The following is a 22,224-nucleotide window of genomic DNA, read 5'->3' as shown; positions in this document are numbered from 1 at the left end:
CAGTGAAAGTTCATGTACTGCAAACTTTGCAGTACATGAACTTTCACTGAATGTTGACTGTTTAATGAGCAGGGGCGGACTGACCCATCGGATACTCGGCACTGCCCGAGGGCCTGGGGCCATGAGGCTCTGCAAGACTGCAGTACATACAGTCTAGCATGGGCAGCAGCTGTAATAAGACTTCTCATGGCGCACTGCTTCCCGCCGGCCCCTCCTTCCCTCCCATCCACCCCAGGTGCTTGTACTGTACATTACATCACCAGATGGATGAGAAGAGAGGAGGGACCGGTGGGGAGCAGCGTGCCATGAGAGGTCTTATTATTACAGGCATCAGGTGTGGCTGTGTACTTTTCTAGAGACACCAGGGAGAGGAGGGGCAGCCAGTACAGATATAGGGGCCCTGGGCCTGTAGGGTGCTTAATTGAAAGATTAAAGAGCTTGACTTGTAGTTTTGGGATGGGTTTCAAATGTTTTTACAGGTGAGCCATTTCAGTGCTTGCCATAGGCACCATTTTCACTAGATATGCCTCTGCCCGCTTGTGCCATTTCTTCAGTAGCCATGCCGTGACTGGCTGCTCTCATGTGCATGCGCGGGAGTGACGTCATCGCGCCTATGGCCAATCACAACGTCAGAGCCCGTGAACCCGAAAATAACTCCGGGAGACATGTCGCCGGTCACATCGGTGTATGGGGACCCATGCAACAGCTTTGATCTAAGGTAAGTATTTCATAATGAGCTAGTTTCCAGGTTTTGGTTCCAGGTTCTGAGGCTAATTTAATGCAGATAAGGTAACAAGTGAGTTTAATTAACATCTTAATCAGCCACAGAACCTGTGTAATTAATATGTGTTTGGTTTTAAAGGGATGAGGTAGCAACACTAGTTAGAAACTTTCTGTATAGGTGCTAGGCTAGTGGAAACATGGACATGGTCATGATCAAAACTCATAGGGAATGTACGGAAAGTATCTCTGGGTTTAAGACAGGGCTCAACAAACTCCAGGCACCAGGTTTCCGGGCCGAGTAGGAAATGTGGCCTGGCTACTGGGATTTTGTCAGCCCGAGCGGCTAGCATGGGGGGCGCAACATTGCCGGGCAGCCGGCAGATGTCACAAGTGTTTAACTGATGCAGGGATGAAGGGCGAGAGCAGAGTGGAGCGGAGCTGGGGGGTAGTAGGAGGTGCGGGTCAGAGGAGGAGCGGAGCTGACAAGGGTGGGGTGGAGTCTCTGGCAGGAAGTGTTCCCGGTGCTTCTTTCTCCTCCCTCCCACTGGCTGTGGTGCTACATTGAGCTGTCTGGGGGACACAACCTGCAGCAGGTACCAGCTGCTCTAAACGGGCACAGTAACAGCCCCAAGCCAGAAACCACCTCACAGGGTATTTCCCTGTTGCGCTCGGCTCCAGTTCCCCCCTTGGACGGGCTCCGACTGCGACTCAGAGTTGGGTCTGAGCAGCCCAAGAGCCGCTACTTCCTGGACAGCCAGTGTGGCTACCTACCACTGCCTATCAGTGTTCCATCAGTGCAGCCCCATCAGTGCAGCCTCATCAGCGTCCAATAATTGCAGCCTCATCTGTGCCCCATCACTGCAGGCTGATCAGTGCTCCATCACTGCAGGCTAATCAGTGCCCCATCAGTATCCCATTACTGCAGGCTCAGCAGTGCCCCATCAGTACAGCCTCACAGCTCAAGTTAAAGAAGAAATAAAAAGAAGATTTTTTCATATATTTAGCAGAAAATAAACCCCCCAGTGGTGATTAACCACTTCAGCCCAGTAAGATTTTACCTCCTTCCTGACCAGAGCACTTTTTACAATTTGGCACTGAGTCGCTTTAACTGACAATTGAGATGCTGCACCCCAAAAAAAAAATTCACATCCTTTTTTCCCCACAAATAGTGCTTTCTTTTGTGGGAATTTTAGAGACCTGGTTCAACAGCTCTCATGATTGGCTGGCAACCATTCAAGGGTATTGCCTTTATCGCAGGTATAGAGAGGGTAAAAAAGGAGGAGGGGTATGTCTATATATCAAGAATAATGTACAAGTGAATGTGAAAGATGACATCACTAAGGGAGCTAGGGAGGAGGTGGAATCCTTATGGGTAGAGCTCCAAAGGGATGAAGCTAAGGGGAAAATAATACTGGGAGTATGCTATAGGCCCCCTAACCTGAGGGAGGAGGGGGAAGTGGACCTCCTGTCACAATTTGGATTAGCAGCAAGAATGGGAAGTGTCATCATAATGGGGGATTTTAATTATCCAGACATAGACTGGGCGGAGGGAACCACGCATTTGTCTAAGGTTCGCCAGTTCCTAAATGTTTTGCAGGACAATTTCATGGGTCAGATGGTAGACATACTAACTAGAAATAAAGGGTTACTAGATCTACTGATTACCAACAATATAGACCTGATCACAGATGTGTAAATACAGAGCAATTTAGGAAACAGCGATCACAAGTCAATCGGCTTAAGTATAAATCACACAAATAGGAAATATAAGGGGAATACAAAGACACTGAATTTCAAAAGAGCTTTCCTAAACTATGAACCTTGCTAGAGGCATGAATTGGGATAAAATCTTAGGAACAAATAACACGAAGGAGAGATGGGTTTGCTTTAACCATTTCAGCCCCAGGAGATTTTACCCACATCCTGACCAGAGCACTTTTTACAATTTGGCACTGCGTCGCTTTAACTGACAATTGTGCGGTCGTGCGTGGTCGTGGTCAAGCAAAATTTGCGTACTTTTTTTCCCACAAATAGAGCTTTCATTTGGTGGTATTTGATCACCTCTGCAGTTTTAATTTTTTGTGCTATAAACAAAAAAAGAGCGACGATTTTGAAAAAAAAACAATGTTTCTTACTTTTTGCTATAATAAATATCAACAAATTTAAAAAAATATGTCTTCATCAGTTTAGGCCAATGTATATTCTTCTACATAGTTTTGGTAAAAAAAAAAAAAAATCGCAATAAGCGTATATGGATTGGTTTGCGTAAAAGTTATAGTGTCTACAAACTATGGGAAAGATTTATGGCATTTTTATTATAATTTTTTTTTTACTAGTAATGGCGATGATCTGTGTTTTTTAGCAGTATTACAACATTGCAGTGGACAGATCAGACACTTTTGACACATTTTTGGGACCATTGACATTTATACAGCGACCAGTGCTATAAAAATCATTGATTATTGTGTAAACGTCGCTGGCAGGGAAGGGGTTAATACTAGGGGGCGATCAAGGGGTTAAATTTGTGTTCCCTAAGCGTGTTTTAACTGCATGGGGTTGTGACTTATTAGGGGAGGAGACATATCGCTGTTCCTACTTAGTAGGAACAAACTACATGTTTCTTCTGCCTTGACAGCACAGGGAATTGTTTGTTTAAACACAAACAGGAAGGAGGAATACAGTAACTATTTCTGTCCATTCCTTACCCCCTAGACCAGCCTTTAACCACCAGGATTGTCTATATTCCCATCACACTCATTCCTGGATCACAGGCTGATATGTAGTAGGTGCTGGAGAATATGTGTATTGATCTGTGATATATCCAGCAGCCAGCTGTTAATCACTAAAAGATCTAAGGTGTGCTGGTGAATATATGTATTCATTTAACCACCAGGGTTCCTCCAGAAACTGCTAGGGGTTCCTTGAGAGGAGACCAATTTCTGCATCTCAGATATGTAACCACTGACACCAATGATCTTTTTAGCTATCTGTAGGGAGGGCATTCTTCCTTTTGACTACAAAGAGAAGGAGCACCCTTCCCGCTAACCACTACACTAATGTATGGCAGGCTGTAGCTATAGTAATTATCAGCAGGGATTTCCTGAGACCAGAAACTTATTTAAAGGGTTCCTTTTAGTTTAAAAAGTTTGAGAAAGGCTGCCCTGGACTAAACAAATGTGAGAGGCTTACTCTCCGAAAAAGGGAAGGAAGCAGCAATTTTTTTTAGCTGGATGGAGTTTATCTGTAAAGTGTACCTGTTAGTTACATACAGTATATTTAAAGGATTTTAGTATACATCGTTGGCCACCCCCACCTGCTGCCATTTGTATTGGGTCTCATTCACTCGGGACGATTTCATCTTTGCCCTGTGCAGGACCATGTTTAGCCACATGGGGGTGTTCCGTGCATCCCCGTGTGGGTAGTCCCATTAGTGTCTATTGGGCCACGGCGACTTCAAGGACACAGCCACTGTGTCCCAATATGACATCCCTTTGGATGAGGGGGTGTGTGGGTGCATGCTCCCGAAATTACCCCAGGTACATTCGGGTCTGTGCACCCACACTCTCAAGGATGTCACATTGGGAGCAGCTGCTGTGTCTATGTAGCTGCTCCCAATGCCGTGCCGGTACAAAATGGCCCTGCATGGGACACAGGTGTAATTGCCCAGTATGATCAAGGCCAGTCACTTGCTTCCTGCAGCCATTATTTCCTAAGTGCTGAGTGACAGATCTTCCTGCTAGGGTTACTGGGCCTGACTGCTGGCAGTGCCCAGCCAAATCATAAGGAAATGTGGTCTGTATCCAGATCATCACACTCTGCTTCTCATGTCCTGGTTCAGCTTACATGCCATTGCAAATGTGTCTCATTCGTGCTGATAAATTCTCTATTCCAGCCATTCTCAACCAGGATTTCTCTCGAGGTTGTAAGGTATTTTTTGAGTAGTTGGCTGATTGGCCCCATGTTTGATGGTACGTGCATGGTTCCAGATCCAACCCCACCTGGCACAGCCAGCAGAATGACACCAATGACCCTTTTAGCTGACTGTAAGGGTGGCATTCTAACTTCTAACCACTACTGTAAGTAGGGCATTCTTCCCAGAGCTTTTTCCTAATAGTTTCCTATATCCTAATCATAGCAGAGGTTTTCTGAAACCTAAATTATTTCAAGGGTTCCCCTGGGGTAAATACGTTGAGAAAGACTTCTCTACACATATTTTTTTTTGTGTTTCTGTTTTTTAGGTACTTGGGTAAAAAGACGGCATGCCTTCATTAGCCTGATCCTTATCTGGTTCTATGCATCCTTCTGGGCCACTCTGCCATTGGTGGGAGTGGGGAACTATGCTCCGGAGCCATTTGGAACCTCCTGTACATTAGACTGGTGGCTGGCACAGGCTTCTCTGCGGGGGAAGGTCTTTGTTATCAGCATCATGTTCTTTTGCCTTATTCTGCCCACCGTTGTCATTGTGTTCTCCTATGCAAAGATCATCGTCAAAGTCAAGGCTTCTGCTCAGGAAGTGGCAGTCTACGATACCAGAAATCAGAAGAATCACACACTGGAGATCAAGCTGACCAAGGTGATCTCATTAAAAAAGAAAATGTCATTTTCACTAACATTCATGGGAACAAGCCATGGGAAAAGCCATGGGAACATTCGACCAGTAGAGTAAATAACCAGGAACATTCAACCAGAACTGTATACGTAGCAGTTTATTCTCTACAGTATCTGATTCAAGAGAAGCTCCGGTCTCCCCCCAAAAAAGTCAACAGCTCCAAATTGATACTTCAATCGGCTTTGGCGGCATCTCAAGTATGGGAAATGGGAAGTGAAGCCTTGCAGCTTCACAGCCGGTTTCCTACTGTTTGCTGTATGCATGAGCCGCACTGCACCTTGTAAATAGTCCTTTAGTCTTTTGGGAACTGTGATCTGTCCTGTAAGATGCTGCAGAAGGAGGGATGCTGAACTTCTGGCACAGATAGCCGTGGCATATCTGACCGGAGGGGGGAGCAGGTACCCGTCAAAACCAGTTACTCACTTCCCCTAAAAAAGTGACAGACGTGGCAGTGGAGGGAGGGGGTGTGGATGCAAACAAGTGGAACTTCCCTTTTTGGGTGAAGTTCTGCTTTAAATACTTACTATGATCACCAGCTCCATCTAGTGTTCATAGTGGGGCAGCACAGTGGCTAAGTGGTTGGCTCTTCCACTTAGCAGCACTAGGGTTGCTGGTTTGAATCCCAACCATGACACTATCTGCCTATTGTGTGTGTATGTGTGTGCGTGTGCTCTCCTTGTGCTTGCGTGTGTTTCCTCTCATACTCTGAAGACATGCTGGTAGATTCATTGGATCCTATCTAATTGGCCCTAGTGTATGAATGTGAGTTGAGGGCAGGGACTGATGTGAATGTACAATATACATGTAAAAACTCTGTGTAAATTGGCACTATGCAAGTACCTGTAATAAATAATTTGGTATATTCCTGATTCAGTCTATTCTTATAAATAAACAATGTTCGATCTGAAGGGTTAATAAACTAATAACATTTGCTTTGCCCCCATTCTCACATAAGGAATGTACATGTACATGCAGTTTTGCAGGATGAATAGCTCTGACATTTGTACAGTGCAGTCTCTCATATTATTTCCTCTTCTGCTTGAATATTTTGGCCTTTAGTGTTGGGCTATTTTCTCTATTGGTCAAATGTTCTTTAACGCTTCTGATTGAATGTTCTTAAGGCTATTTTCTCTCAGGAATGAATGTTATATTACATTCGCCCTTGTAAAGGCAGCAAAAAAAACTGACATTTCATGTATATTACAAACATTACGGATTTTATTTGTGACTTTTGCGTGAATACTGAGACATTTGCACTGCAAGTATTTTGTAAATGGACCCCCAAATGTTAGAAGTCTGAGAGTTGTAGAAAGGAGTCTTTAGTGGGTCATCTGGTTGTAATGCCAAATGTAGTCTCCTTTCTTGCTTAAACTTTATCTTGAATCTGAACTTCAGGATAAGCAAATATTATCTAAATACAAGAGGCACTGGTATTCTTACTTGAATCTTGGAGTGCTTTGTGTATTTCTTCCACATCTGTGCGGTAATCCAGAGTGAAATGTTACATCTGTACAGGAACTTCCTGTATTAAAGACCCGCCACTGCTGCTCACTCTCCTTGCGTGGATGATTGGTCTTGTTCCGGGCCCCTCCCCTAGTTTTTTTGTAGGCTGCCTGTAGTGGGTGGAGCCTTCTGGACCCCTCCCACAGCTCTTCAATCTGCATTGGTTATGTACAACACAGTGATGATGTCACCACTACTTTTGCAATGTTAGTGTAACTAACAGGTACACTTTACAGTTTTTTAAAAGCATTTGGTGCACACAAAGAGAATGTATAACCGTTTTTGTTATCAGGGAATCTATTTGGAAGTTTTTGTGTCAGAAGTTCAGCTTAAACGTCCAAAAAAGTCACAGAAGTAGATATTCAGTCAACTTCAGTGTTCATAGTCCTGCCTTCATTTTACTGTTCCAGCAGTTGTGCCTGGGTGTCTATATATGGCTGCACAGTCCAATTGGGCACCAACGTTTGACCACCCTGCCCACTGCACTCTGTATTCTAACAGACCTGGTCACACACACCCACTAGTACTTTTGACCACCAGTACTCTACTGTGTAATACAAGACTGTGTTTGGACACTTATGATGTGGGGTGTGGCCATTACTTAATTATGCCACATAGCGCAGTGGAGTGTGAGGGCAGAAGGCACAATTCCTCTATGAGAAAAGGGTATTTTAAGGCTTTTCCAAGTAAAAACAAAACAAAACAAAAGTTATATAACTCGTGGAAGAACAGAACTATAGAAAAAAACAGAACTATAGAAAAAAATATTAACTTTAGTTGTATGATTATCAGCAAGTGCATTATTAAAAGTATAACAATTAAAATGCGGGAGCAGCCAAACATGCTTTCATATACAGAACTGTCAATGCTCCATCCAGTGGTCATAAAAGTTGTTGTATAAAAGCATTGATATCTGTTTCCTTATATCAAATAGCATGGCAAGCAATGAGTAAAAATCCCTCTCAACAAGGACACACACAGCTATGAAACCTTGCCTCTTAAGCCCCATACACACTATCAGTTTTTCTTCTTAGTTTTTCCTTCAGATTTACCAAAACCATGTAGTACAAGGGCCTGCCTGATTGCATACAAATTGAAACTCCTAAGGTTTAACCTCATATTATAATAGTTTTGGTAAATCTGAAGGAAAAACTTATAGTGTGTATGGGGCTTAACCCTTTCTTACTTCGTTAAAAAAAAGAGCCCATTCACACCAATGTATTGTGTTAATGCCCACACGATGAATGTGCATTTTTGCATATCTTAAATGCATTGTGTTAAAAAGCTCATTCATTTAAATGGGCCACAATGTGCCAGAGATGATGTATGCCATGCTTTTCATAATGTAACACACAGGTCGTTCAGATCTATCACCAGTGGCGGCTGGTGGTAATTTTCTTTGGGGGGGGCAAACAGTAACAATCCCCCTGTCAGCCCATCGGTCGATCCGTTGGCGGGCGGGACTGGTGAACTTAAACAATAAATGTAGCGCTATGAATGTGTTGTGAACATACTTGACAAGTATTAAAGAGAAAATCAATAAAGTCCTAATAATAAGTGAATGCAAAGAGTCCTTAAAGTCCACACAGGACTTGAAATATAGTGTTTCAAATGACGTGAAAGCAGCAGAGTGATCTTGAGGACATCTCAAAGCAGTGAGTTCTAGGTAAAGAAGAACAAGATGGGTACTCTTACCAAAACCATGAGGTCATACGGGCATAAAGAAATGGACGGATCCCCACAGGTCTAACAGCTGTTGAAATTACTGTAGGTCTTCCAGTCGGAGGAGGAATGGTCTGTATCATCCACAGGATTCCGATTTCTCCAAAGTTCCAGTAGAATGGACGGAAAAGATTCAACTCCAACCAAAAGCCAGGGTAATAAGCAAGGCCAGGCTCATGTAGAGGATCACATGAGAGACAAAAAAGAAAAACAGCTTTAAAAAATACAAATCTGAGGGGTCATTGTCATCATTCCAACACAACTATGTAACGTACCTAAAATAACAAATGGCATGTGTTTGGGGTTATCTTCATCAGCCATTTGCATCTGGCATCATTAAAAATGACTTGATTTCTAGATTTTATGACAAGGATCAGAGAAGTGCTGGGACATGTGACTGGTGAACTTACCCCATCTATACGGCGCTTCTCCTCGGCTCTTGGCGGCGGCTCTCCTATTCTCCTGCTCTTCACATGCGACGGCTCTGGTTTCCATTTCTTCCCTCCTTGTTGGTGGCCAATCAGGAGTCTTCTCTTTTCGGCCAATCAGAAAACAGGTCTCATGCCACATACACACGATCGGAATTCTCGTCGGAAAAAGCTCTGATGGAATTCCGACGGAATTCGGCTCCAGCTGTCTTGCCTACACATGGTCACATCAAATTCTGATCATTTATAACGCGGTGACGTACAACACTTACGACGTGACTAGAAAAAGGAAGTTCAATAGCCAGTAGCCAATAGCTTCTGTCTCATAGTTGAATCTGAGCATGCGTGATTTTTGGCGTGTCGGAATTGCATACACACGATCAGAATTACCAATAGAAAGTTTTTCCGGGAAAATTGAGAACATGCTATCAATTTTTGTCTGGCGGAAATTCGGACAGCTAAATTCCAGTGGAGCATACACACAGTCGCATTTTCCGATGAAAAGCTCTGATCTGTCTTTTTCTGGCCGGAATTCCGATCGTGTGAACGCGGCATAACACCTGCTTCTGATTGGCCGGATTGAGGCTCAGTCTTACAATAGCAAATATTAATTTGCTGTTGTAACACCTGGGTGGGCTCATGACGCAATGCTCTGCGCCACAAGCCCACATATTATGAAGCCTATTAGAGCCTATGGCTCTAATCAGGCTCTTAAAAAAAAAAAAACATTTCGCTGCTGCAATTCAGGCGCCTGGCTTCCTAAAAGCGGCCAGACGCCTGAATAGGGAGTGGCAGTGGTTGATAGATTAATGCTATGCCATATAGAGGGGTGGCCTATAGAGAGGGGGCGGCGCCCAGGCACCCCTCATGGACGGGCCGCCACTGTCTGTCACTGTGGAGCCTTACAAAGGACATGCACTGCAGTGCTCTGTGTTAATGTGTTGGGGTGTTATTCAAAATGAATGACAATGCACTGAAATACAGGTTGCAGTGCATTTGTTGTAACACATGGTAAAACTTGCATTTTACAGTGAGTTAACACAATGCACTGTTGTAAATGGTCCTGTCCCTGTAACAGACATGTTCATCTACTGTAAATATAAAAAAACGTCTTGCGAGCTACCAGAGTTAATCACATAAATTAGCCTTAAGAGGAATCTATGCACGTATTTCAGCTGCTGGCACTGATCACACTCCCATATGTTGTGCTCAATATTTTATAAATCAAAACAATGTGCCGCGCTATGCACTATACCAATTATCCTTACTGTGTAATAAATCATATACAGATATTAATCTATTTCATGAATATTCTTTTCATAAAGTGCTAGGAATATAAATATAATAAATGCAAAATCCTTCCTGTGCAATAAATCATATAACCAATACAAATAATGATCCATATAGTGAATATTATTTTCATAAAGTGCTCACATGCTAATAATATAAATAAAACCAAATCAAATAAGTGAAAAAAGTGCTCAAAATCCATAATTCTTCAAAAAGTCCTCTTAAATTTCCAATGCCGGAGCCGCGATACCCGGAAGTAACTCCGGGATGACATGTCGGCGGCCAGAGGGGGAGACGCCGGCCTCAGGGGCTTCAGTCTAAGGTAAGTAATACATAATGAGCTAGTATGCTATGCATACTAGCTCAATATGCTTTTGTCTTGCAGGTTGTCTTTTTTTTTTTTTTTTAAACAAGAGTTGACTTCCTCTTTAAACAATAATTTATTGAAAAGTATAAATATCCAGGGTACTCACACACTATGGGTGCCTACAGCGCACCACTCTATGTATCTCCGCAGCTACTCGGGTATAACGTTTAAGCTGCTTCCTATACCTGGGAAGGGGACAGGAAAACATAGGAAGCAGCTTAAACATTATACCCGACTAGCTGCGGAGATACAAGCGTACATTCAACCTCACTGGATGTTTTTATGATTCTGCCTGGCATAAAGTGGTGCTCTGTAGGCACCCATAGAGTGTGAATACCCCGGATATATATATACTTTTAATAAATTATTGTTTACATGATAAAGCACTATCTAGACTTATTTTTTCATATATGTACGAAGGACAATATCACTGAAAAGCCTAGGATCCTACAGAGTCCATATACCAAAAAGCCCAGAGGTGGTTCAACTGCGATTTTAGACCAAACTTAATTGTGCGGTCGCAAGCCCTGAGGTTAGAAGAATCACATGGGGGGGCACAAGTTTGCAGTCACCGCGGATAATTTTGGAGCACCATCACAAAGAACTTATTATTGAAAATTTAAGAGGGCTTTTTTGAAGAATTATGGATTTTGAGCACTTTTTTCACTTATTTGATTGAGTTTTAATTATATTATTAGCATGTGAGCACTTTATGAAAAGAATATTCACTATATGGATCAATATTTATATTGGTTATATGATGTATTGCACAGGAAGGATTTAGGATTTATTATATTTATATTCTTAGCAAGTGAGCACGTTACGAAAAGAATATTCATGAAATTCACAGTAAGGATAATTGGTATAGTGTATAGCGTGGCACATTGTTTTGATTTATAGACAGGTTCATCTAGTGTCCAGGGCAAGGATAAGGAACTTTGTGGGTTCTATACGAAAGGCAAATCCACTTTGCACTGAAAGGGCACTTGGAAGTGCAGTCACTCTAAATCTAAGGGGAAGCTCTGTTGATTTTATCATCCAATCATGTGCAAGCTAAAATGCTGTTTTTATTTTCCTTGCATGTCCCCCTCAGATCTACAGTGACTTTAATTCCAAGTGCACTTTCATTGCACTTTGAAGTGCACTTGTAGTACAAAGTGGATTTTCCTTTAGTAAATAACCCCCTTTGTCTCCTCACCTGCTCCTAATGCATGCCTTAGAATAGGTGTACCTACCTGTGCCCATTCTCTACTCCTTTGCTTTGAGTGTCCATAGTTGGCTTGGATTGTGTACTGCCTATGCATGACCAATTGCTTGTATCCTAGAAGTTAGCAGATAGTTGCACATGCATAGTGTGTTTTTGTGTCAGCTGTGGGTGGATATGTTGAAGGGTGGGCATTCTTAAGCACAGCATGATAGCAGTAAGTATCAGAACAGACATTAAGGTGCAGCTTGCTGGTTGCAAGCCACTGATTTGGAGCTTGATGCAGTAAGGGGGCAACCCTCTAGATGGCCGCCCACCCCTGGCTGACTGTATTACTGTTGGTGGGATCACAAGGGGAGGAAAAAGAATGAAAATCTCAAACATACAAAGATTTGTTGAAACTTTCCCTAGTCTGTCCAAAGAAAAAAAAATGGCTGAAGTCTCACAGTTAATTTATCAAAGTAATCTTCGTGAACGCAATAATGGCTATATACTTCAAATGTTTCCCATTCAGGAAGAGATAATAGGGGTGAATGATTGTGAGTGGAGTGAAAAGTGGCAGTGAATACATTTTTCTACATATGGAAAGAAAAGTACATAAGGAGCAGCAAATGACCCATTTGGTGCTTCATAAACATATCACAATATATTAATATGTATTATCTATAATAATAATAATATCTATTGAAAGTAGCACAAAATGTACAAATATGTTTTTCTCCTTTTGACCACCAGGTGGCGATGTTGATCTGTGCAGGATTCCTCATTGCGTGGATCCCCTATGCTGTTGTGTCAGTCTGGTCAGCTTTTGGGAATCCGGATTCCGTCCCAATTGAATTTTCTGTGGTACCAACTCTGCTGGCAAAATCGGCGGCAATGTATAATCCCATCATTTACCAAGTTATCAACTGCAAATGCCCATGCTTCAGATCCAGTAAGACACTGCAAAAATCCAATTCTAGGTACAGTGTGACAAATAAACTCAAATCATACCACTCACCCGTGTTCCCTGTTTTAAGTGCTAAACTGTCTATAAAAGACATTGGTTTTAATGGGGCTGGAGAGCCGAAAAATTATTCTTGGATAAGATCCACTAATTCCAAAGGAAAGCGCAAGGCCTCGTGCACACTGGACGTTTTTACAGCTGCTTCTAGGGGCGTCTGCCTTCCTGCCTCTAAATACCCCTTCATGTTAGCCTATGGGGGGTTATTTACTAAAGAAAAATCCACTTTGCACTACAAGTGCACTTGGAAGTAAAGTTGCTGTAGATCCGAGGGGGACATGCAAGGAAAATAAAAAACAGCATTTTTGCTTGCACATGATTGGATGATAAAATCAGCAGAGCTTCCCCTCATTTCAGATCTACCCCTTAGATTTAGAGCGACTGCACTTCCAAGTGCACTTGCAGTACAACATGGATTTGTCTTTCGTAAATAACTTCCTATGCGTCCACATACACTAAATCTGGCTATATATCATTTTTTTGGTCAATTTTTGGGGGATTTACCTCCAATGTAGTGCAAGTTCCTGCCTGATTGCTTACAGTTTGAAAGTGTTTAGGTTAGCCTTCATATTATATAGTTTTGGTAAATCTAAAGAAAAATTGTACAGAAAATTGCATAATGCGTAGCCAGCTTTAAGCTTTTAGCAGCATTTAGTGGCAGAAAAAAAAAACCCACTCCCAGTGCATCTAAGCCCTTGTACACACGGTCGGAGATTCTGACAACCAAATCGGTCGGATTTTGTCCGTTGGGTTTTGTCCGACGGATTTTGCCCGAAACTGTTGCATACACATGGACGGACAAAGTTGTCGGAAAATCCGACGTGATGACGTTATTTCGTTATGACGGGACTACGTTCACGCTAGTAGCCAATAGATTTGGTGTAGGAATTTCATCTGAGCATGCGTGGCACTTTGTCCGTCAGAGTAGGCTACACATGATCGGAGTATGTCCGATCGGAGCATTTTGTCGGAAAATTTTACCAACAAGTTGGAAAACTTGGTCCGTCGGATACTCCGACGGAAACAGTCCGATGCATACCACACACAGTCGGAATATCCGACAAAACGGTCCGATAGGACACATTCCGTCGGAATCTCCGACCATGTGTACAAGGGCTAAGAGCAGCAGAGTTTTTGCAGAAAAAACACTTGACGCTACTAAAAGCTGCTAAGCGCTCAGCCAGCCGCTCCCGCCCCCATGCATCCCGCCGCTCCAGTCAGGGCCGGATTAAGAGCATCATGTGCTTGGTGCTGAGGATTTTGCTGGGCCTTTTTAGGGGGCACCCTTCTGTGTTTCGAAGAGCCTGTGTTGGCATGAGCCCAAACTCTAAATGGCACATGCAAGCAAGATAAAAATGGCATTTGATTTGCCAGGTTCCCGTAATTGGTGTGCACTCTGAGCTGAAAGAGTGCAGCCGAGCAGGCCTAATACTATGGAAGCCCCAGATTTCTGAAAGAGCCCTGCATTGGTGTGCACCAGGCTTCCGTTGGGAGTGCTCATGCGGCACCCATTATCAATCCCACCACCCTGCCCAGGTGGGGCATGCAGAATGCAGGGCCCGTCAGGGGAGAACTCTGTTGGCCCATTGCTTTTCATGAGCAGTGTGTTCTTTTTGGGTGGCTGGCCCTATATTAAGGTAGGGGCCTGGAGCTGCAGCTCCAATAGCCCCTACGTTAATCCAGCCCTGGCTCCAGTGGAGGGGCAGAACAGAGAGTTGGTGGGTAACAGTCACCGGCTCTCTGCTATAATAAATATCCCCTATTTTTTTTTTTTAAAAGCAAATTTTTTCTCAGTTTAAGCTGATATGTATTCTTCTACATATTTTTAGTTAAAAAAAAAGTCGCAATAAGCATATATTGATTGGTCTGCGCAAAAGTTATAGCATCTTGGGTATAGATTTATAGCATTTTTATTTTATTTTTTTCTAGTAATGCGATCTGCGATTTTTATTGTGACTGCGACATTATGGCGGACACATCGGACACTTTTGATAAATTTTTGGGACCGCTGTCATTTATACAGCAATCAGTTCTATGAAAATGCAATGATTACTGTAAAAATGTCACTGGCAGGGAAGGAGTTAACACTAAGAGGCGATCAAGGGGTTAACTGTGTTCCCTGTGTGTGTTTCTAACTATAGGAGGAGGGGACTGATCTTGAGGAAATGACAGATCGTGATTCTTAGCTATTAGGATCTCACGATCTGTCTCTCCTCACAGAACAGAACAGGGATTTGTGTGTTCACACACACACCCCTCCCTGTTCTGCCTCTCGTGGCCGGTGGTCATCACGACCATCGGCCACAAGCATCAGCACCCTGCAGTGCAGCGGGCTCATGCACCTGTTATCCCACTTAAAGGAGCCAACATATAGCTACAACAGCTCACGGGATCGTGCCGATCTGCCGCCGTAAAATGACGGCGGCTGGTCGGCAAGCCGTTAAACACCTGTCAGTTGTTATTGCGGTTAGGCAGATTTACCCTCTCTATTTGTCCTGTTTACCATTATCATTGAAAGTGAAAGTAAAGGAAAATCACACATTTTGGGTTGTGCTCAGAAAAGTAATAGAGGGGAAATCTTCCAATGGGGACACTAATTCTGTTTACCTTGGGATCTCCAAGGAATTCCCTTTAATTAGGGATTTCCTCTCACTTCCTGTTTTGCTATGGGACACAGATGGCGAAAAAAACAAAAAATCTTACAGGGGTTTTAACCCTCCCTTTCTCTATGCAAAATGAAAGAAAAAAAGTTTTCCCTATATTTCTACTTTAATTCTACTTTAATTCTACTTTAATTCTGGCATGTGGGCAGTTGGGTTGCAGTGCGATAGATAGCTTGCAGCTTTCAAAGAAGACCCAGCCACTACAGAAGTTGTCCCCACACACTTTGGGTTGTCCCCAAAAAAGTAATAGAGGGGAAATCTTCCAACAGGGATACTAGTTCTGGTGGCCTGGGGTACCCAAGGATTTCCCTTAATTTGCAGGGATCTCCTCTCATTTCCTGTTTGAAAATAAGACAGGAAGTGAAGGTAAATTCCCTATGAACTAACAGGCAGGGGCGGCCCGTCCATTAAGGGCGCACAGCGCCGCTCCCTCTATCCCCCCTAAATGTGGAGTGGATAGATTCATGCATTGCATGAATCTATCCATGGCCGCCGTGGCCACCCCCTATTTAGGTACCCGGCTCCTTTTCAGACGCCGAGTGCCTGAATTACATAGGTGGGGGTGTGTTTTTTTAAGCACATGATTAGAACCATAGGCTCTAATAGGCTTCAAAAAAGGTGGACTCGGAGCGCAGAGCATTTTCTTTTCTAACATTGAACCCGCCTCTTCACCAATCAGGAAGCATGGGTCTAATACCCGTCACCTGATTGGCTGAAGGCACAGATGATCCTATTGGACGCCCAGCAGAAGGGAAGAAGAGATGCACAGGAGCCGCCATCAAGATGGGGTAAGTGCAGGTCAGACAGTGGCTGCATTTGATGGGGCACAGTGGCTGCATTCGATTGCACAGTGGCTGCATTTGATGGGCACAGTGGCTGCATATGATGGGCACAGTGTCTGCATTTGATGAGCACAGTGTCTGCATATGATGGGCACAGTTTCTCCATATAATGGGGCACAGTGGCGGCAATTGATGGGGCACAGTGGCTGCATTTGATGGGGCACAGTGGCTGCATTTGATGGCACATTGTCTGCATTTCATGGGCACATTAACCAGTTCCCAACCGGCGCACGCCGATGTACGTCGGCAGAATGGCACGGGCAGGCATATTGGCGTACAGGTACATCCATTTTTATATGCTGCACTGCCATCGCATGCGCGCCACCGGCAGCGTGCTCGTGTGCTGGTCGGGACCCCCGTGAGTTCAGTCGCGGGTCCCACAGACTCGATCGCCGCGGGCATACCCGTGATCGTCTCATGGGGCGGCTAAACGGAGAGATGCCGTTGTAAACAGCAACTCCCCATTCTGCCTAGCAACAAGTGACACTGATCTCTGCTCCATGTAATTGGAGCAGAGATCAGTGTTCACTAAAACAAAGCCCAGCCCCCCACAGTTACATGCCCCTAGGAACACTTAACACCTACACTGCCACCCCCTGGTTAACCCCTTCACTGCCAGTGTCATTTACATAGGAATCACTGCATTTGTATAACAGTGATTGCTGTATAAATGACAGTGGTCCCAAAAATGTGTCAGAAATGTCCGATGTGTCTGACATAATGTCGCAGTCACAATAAAAATCGCTGATTGCCGCCATTACTAGTAAAAAAAAAAAGATTAATAAAAATGCCATAAAACTATCCCCTATTTTGTAAACGCTATAACTTTTGTGCAAACCAATCAATAATCGCTTATTGCGATTTTTTTTTACCAAAAATATGTAGAAGAATATGTATCGGCCTAAACTGAGGGAAAAAATGTTTTTTTTATATATTTTTGGGGGATATTTATTATAATAAAAAGAAAAATAATGCGTTTTTTTTCAAAATTGTCGCTCTATTTTTGTTTATAGCGCAAAAAATAAAAACCGCAGGGGTGATCAAATACCACCAAAAGAAAGCTCTATTTGTGGGGAAAAAAGGACGTCAATTTTGTTTGGGAGCCACGTCGCACGACCGCGCAATTGTCAGTTAAAGCGACGCAGTCGCAAAAAGTGGTCTGGTCATAAGCCAGCAAAATGGTCCGGTCTGAAAGTGGTTAAGGCTGCAATTGATGTTTTTTTCCAGAATTTTTCAGTTTGCGAGCCCCCCCCCCCAAAAAAAAAAACTATCAGAGTCCCAGCCGCCACTGCTAACAGGGGTTATAATCCTCCCTTAGGCCCCTTTCACACATTAATGTCCATTTTCACAGACTCTGCTTGCTCAGCAGGGATCGATCCATTGATCCCCTCTGAGCTGGCGGATGACAGGTCTGTCTCTGCTCACTGTGGGGAGAAGGACCTGTCAGATCTCCACTCTCAGCTATGGGGGATCGCATGAAAACGGATCCGCCTGTCCATTTTCACCTGATCCGATCCGCCAGATGGATGGAAAATAGGGTTTCCATCCGTCTGAATTTAGCAGAGCGGATCAGATGTCAGCGGACATGTCACCACTGACATCCATCGCTCCATAGAGGTAGATGGAGCGTCCGTTCATTCAGCTACCTTTAAAGTATAAATATAAAATATTTAAATTTTGGATAGAGTAAGGCCCCTTTCACACATGCGGACTGTTCAGGTCCGCCTGTCAGTTTTTTTAGGCGGACCTGAACAGTCCGCATGTGTGAAAGGGGCCTTACTCTATCCAAAATTTAAATATTTTATATTTATACTTTAAAGGTAGCTGAATGATGAGGAATATTTGTGATGATGGCATGGCTTTTTATTTAGTATTTAATGTAGGTTAGTCAGTATAATTTTCAAATAATGGCAGTGATCTTGTTCAACTCATAAAACACTTGTTTACAATTCATTCATACTATTCTTTAGTCACATCACGTATCTGTGATGAAGTATGTCCCACGATGTGCAGGCAGCTAGACGATAGAGAAAATTTCACTATATCCTGTATTGAACTTCACTACAATGGTTAACAGCTTCAGGTCTTCAGGCAGAACAGCAGTACAGGTAGTCCAACTGGGACACGCCCCCTCCTGCCCTCACTTTAATTGAAAAAATGTGATTTTATTGATTACACTGTAACATGATCTCCGAGTGCAGAAAAATCTAATCTGCCACAGGATTCCATCCCCATTCACAGATCATGTTACAGTATAATCATTGAAATGGAAGAGGAGGAGTAAGGAGGGGGCGTTTCCCCGTCAGATCATCTGTACTGCTGTTCTGCCCGAAGACCCAAAGCTTTTACCCATCACAGCACTGGAAGTTCAGAGACAGGAAGAGGACGGGGAATCCCTGCAGTGAATATTTCTACACCATCCAGCTGTTTGCACTGCTTTGGACTAGTTAATTACAGGTAAGTGATATGACTAAAGCTTAAAACCACTTAACGACCGCCCACTATATATACGTCGGCACTTTAAAGATGGATATCTCTGTGGCGGCAGCAGCTGCTGCCACAGCCCAAGTATCCATCTTTTCCTTGGGTGGTTCTGTTTACGATAATGGTGGTCTCTGATTCACCGTGAGATCAGATTATTGGCGTTGCTTACCGGAGCCATCCGTTCCTTCTCCTTCCGTGGTATGGATATGAGTGAGGGGAAGATGGCCCCCACCCATCTCTATACCATAGCAGGGTGGAAGCGACGTCAAAACATTGCTTCCACCCATACGTCTTAAAGGGCCTTTTTTTTTGTAATTTTTGTTTTTGATTGCAATTAAGTCCAAATATGAGATCTGAGGACTTTTTGACCCCAGATCTCATATTTAAGAGGACCTATCATGCTTTTTTTCTATTACAAGGGATGTTTACATTCCTTGTAATAGGAATAAAAGTGACACAATTTTTTTATTTTAAAAACTGCTTTAAAATCCATAAAATAAAGTAAAATAAATAAGAAAAAAAAAGTTTTTAAAGCTCACGCGCAGAAGCGAACACATACGTGGGCAGCGCTCGCATATGAAAACGGTGTTCAAACCATAGGTATCGCTGCGATTGGTAGAGCGAGAGCAATAATTCTAGCCCTAGACCTCTTCTGTAACTCAAAACATGCAACCTGTAGAATTTCTTAAACCTCGCCTATGGAGATTTTTAAGGATTAAAGTTTGACGCCATTTCACGAGCAGGCACAATTTTAAAGCGTGACATGTTGGGTATCAATTTACTCAGCGTAACATTATCTTTCACAATTTAGAAAAATTGGGCTAACTTTACTGTTGTCTTATTTGTTAATTTAAAAAAAGTGAATTTTTTCCCAAAAAAGTACGCTTGTAAGACCGTATTGCAAGGACCACCATTTTATTCTCTAGAGTGTTAGAAAAAAATGTATAATGTTTGGGGGTTCTAAGTAATTTTCTACCAAAAAAATGTGTTTTTAACTTGTAAACACTGAATCTAAAAAAGAGTCTCGGCCCTTAAATTAAATTATTTTCTTTTTTTCAGCTAAACGTCGGCTTAAAAAAAATATGGAGTACATCTCTGCAATACATGTGCATTTTCTGAGGTTTTATCCCTTTATTGACCCTGCAAGTACAAAAAATACCTGTTGATCTGCCAAAAATGCATTGAGTTGCTAATTTCCTATTGTGGTCTGATAACTCACGGTATATTGTGAACTAAGTGATGTCATCCCTTGCCAATTCTCTTTTCTAAACTTTTAAAACTCCCCCTATCCTATTCTCCAATCTCCACAACATAAAGACTAATTACTCTGTAGTCCCAAAATAAGAACTTGAAGGCCAAATTAGAACTGAGATTACCAATAATAGTAATAATTGAGATAACACAGGAAGTGTGCACAGGACACAGGACAGCTCTAGATTTCTGACATGATCAGTAAGTATGTATTGAACAGATATAACAAAATACTTTGAATGGTAAATTTAACAGACCAAAAGGGAGTGGTGACAGAAGTTCATTTTTAGAGTTGAGATACAGTTGACATACACTTTAAAGACTTTAAATAGCATAACAACCTGGCAACTAGCATTTTTCAAAAGAAGAAGGCAGCAACAGCAGGCTTCATTTTCTTCCCAGTACACATTACCTATACAATGAAGAATTGTGATTCTATTTTTTCTTTTCTTTAGTTATTAAACTTTTAATTTGTTTATTACAGGGTCTACACTATAAGCAGAAGATCCATCCAATCAACAGCAGAGTAAAGAGAAGAGAAACATTTAAAAATGGACTGTAATTATTAAATTATTCAAGAGATTTTAGGGAGATTCCTGTATTTTAAAGAAGATTTTATTTTATTTTCCCATGTATGTACATTAGATCTATATGAACACAAATTTGTAAAGAAAAATGATTTATTGTAAGGTTGTGCCATCACTTTAAAGTTGCTTTTTTATGTTGTAAAATGTAATTATAATGGGGCTTATTTTGAAAAAAAAAAAAAACACTTTTGTTGAATTTTTTTTAGGAGTATCTGTTATTTACAGAGAGTTTCTAGACTAAGGCCGCGTACACACGCGCGGACTGTTGGCCCAACTTTGTCCGTCCAACAGTTTGAGCGAACAGTCCGCTCAAACTTAGCATGGACGGACATGGCCACACACGACGAACGAACAGTTTGCTGAAACCGTGCGCGATGACGTGAACGGCACGTACGACGGGACGCAAAAATACGACGTCCTATACACTGCATTATAACTTTCGGCTTGAAAATCCTTTCTGAGCATGCGCGGAACTTAGTTTGACGAACAAGCCTACACACGGGCGGACTGTTCGTTGAAACAAGGTTTCAGCGGACAGTTTTTCGGAATTTCCGTAAAACCTTGTCCGTCCAACTGTCCGCTGAAACTGTCCGCTGAAAGCCCACACACGAGCGGACTGTCCGCCCAAACACTGTTCAGCGGACAAGGTTGGGCCAACAGTCCGCGCGTGTGTACGCGGCCTAATGTTACTCCGTAAAGGGTAAGTATTAGGCTTTTACAGCTGATTTGTGAGCACAAAGGGCAGTTCCAATTTTTGCACAGAGGTTCATTCCCCCGGGATGTATGTACTATCCCAGGGTACTGTAGCACATGTGGTTTGCTGTCTATGAGAATAGGGGAAGGACAGGACTCAGCATGAGTTTTGATCTGATGCTTAAGCAGACCTCCTCGCTCTTCCACCATCCAGTGAAAATTCCTCAGCAGATAATAGGTATCCATTTTAAACTGCTCATGGGCTGCAGTATACCAATTTTGAAGCAGAAGTGGAGACTTACAAGAGTCCCTGGTCAGACAAAAAAATTACTGACTGACAACTCAAGGTTATTTTTGAAGTTCACGTGGCCGTGGTGAAGCACTGGGCTCTAAGCTGAGTGGAAGGTTGAATTGTTAACAGGTTGCAGCTCTTGGGTTTGCCCCACCAATGGGTTGAAGGAGCAAGGTGGCTATGTTGAGGAGATTGGATGGAATGTGGCAGCAGGTTGGTTTCTGGGCAGGGATCAGGGCAGGTGGCAGGTATAAGAGTAGTAAAAGTCTAGTCAGGTGAGATTGCAGCAGGCCGCAGGCTTGAGAGTAGTTAAAGTGGTTCTAAAGGCAGAAGATTATTTTCCTTAATGCATTCTATGCCTGCACTGGGGAGCTACAGTTCATTGAGGGAATAATGAATGCCAACATGTACTGTGACATACTGAAGCAGAGCATGATCCCCCTCCCTCCGGAGGATAAAGGTGATGTCTTTAACGCATGTCTCCAGACCTAAACCCTATTGAGCATTTGTGGGGCATCCTCAGACGGAAGGTGGAGGAGCGCAAGGTCTTTAACATCCACCAG

General features: G+C 42.9%; 1 protein-coding gene across 3 annotated transcripts in view; it reads left to right on the top strand.

The window, feature by feature from the left end:
• The window catches only part of OPN5 (opsin 5), a 189,471-nt gene extending 168,630 nt beyond the window's left edge, over nucleotides 1-20,841 (top strand). Inside the window, exons 5-7 of one of the 3 annotated variants that reach the window (XM_077488900.1) lie at nucleotides 4,962-5,296; nucleotides 12,582-12,780; nucleotides 20,574-20,841. In XM_077488900.1, coding sequence (XP_077345026.1) covers nucleotides 4,962-5,296; nucleotides 12,582-12,780; nucleotides 20,574-20,587 — 548 coding nt within the window. In that variant the 3' untranslated portion in view covers nucleotides 20,588-20,841. Of the gene's footprint in view, nucleotides 1-4,961; nucleotides 5,297-12,581; nucleotides 12,809-20,573 lie in introns of all 3 variants that reach the window. The other 2 variants (XM_077488901.1, XM_077488899.1) reach the window with 2 other exon arrangements.
• The last annotated feature ends 1,383 nt before the right edge of the window (nucleotides 20,842-22,224 follow it).

This window comes from Lithobates pipiens, unplaced genomic scaffold, assembly GCF_037356315.1.
Source record: "Lithobates pipiens isolate NorthernLeopardFrog02 unplaced genomic scaffold, aLitPip1_a1.2 Scaffold_18, whole genome shotgun sequence".
NCBI classification, from domain to species: Eukaryota; Metazoa; Chordata; class Amphibia; order Anura; family Ranidae; genus Lithobates; species Lithobates pipiens.
This window is presented reverse-complemented; position numbering and strand designations above follow the sequence as displayed.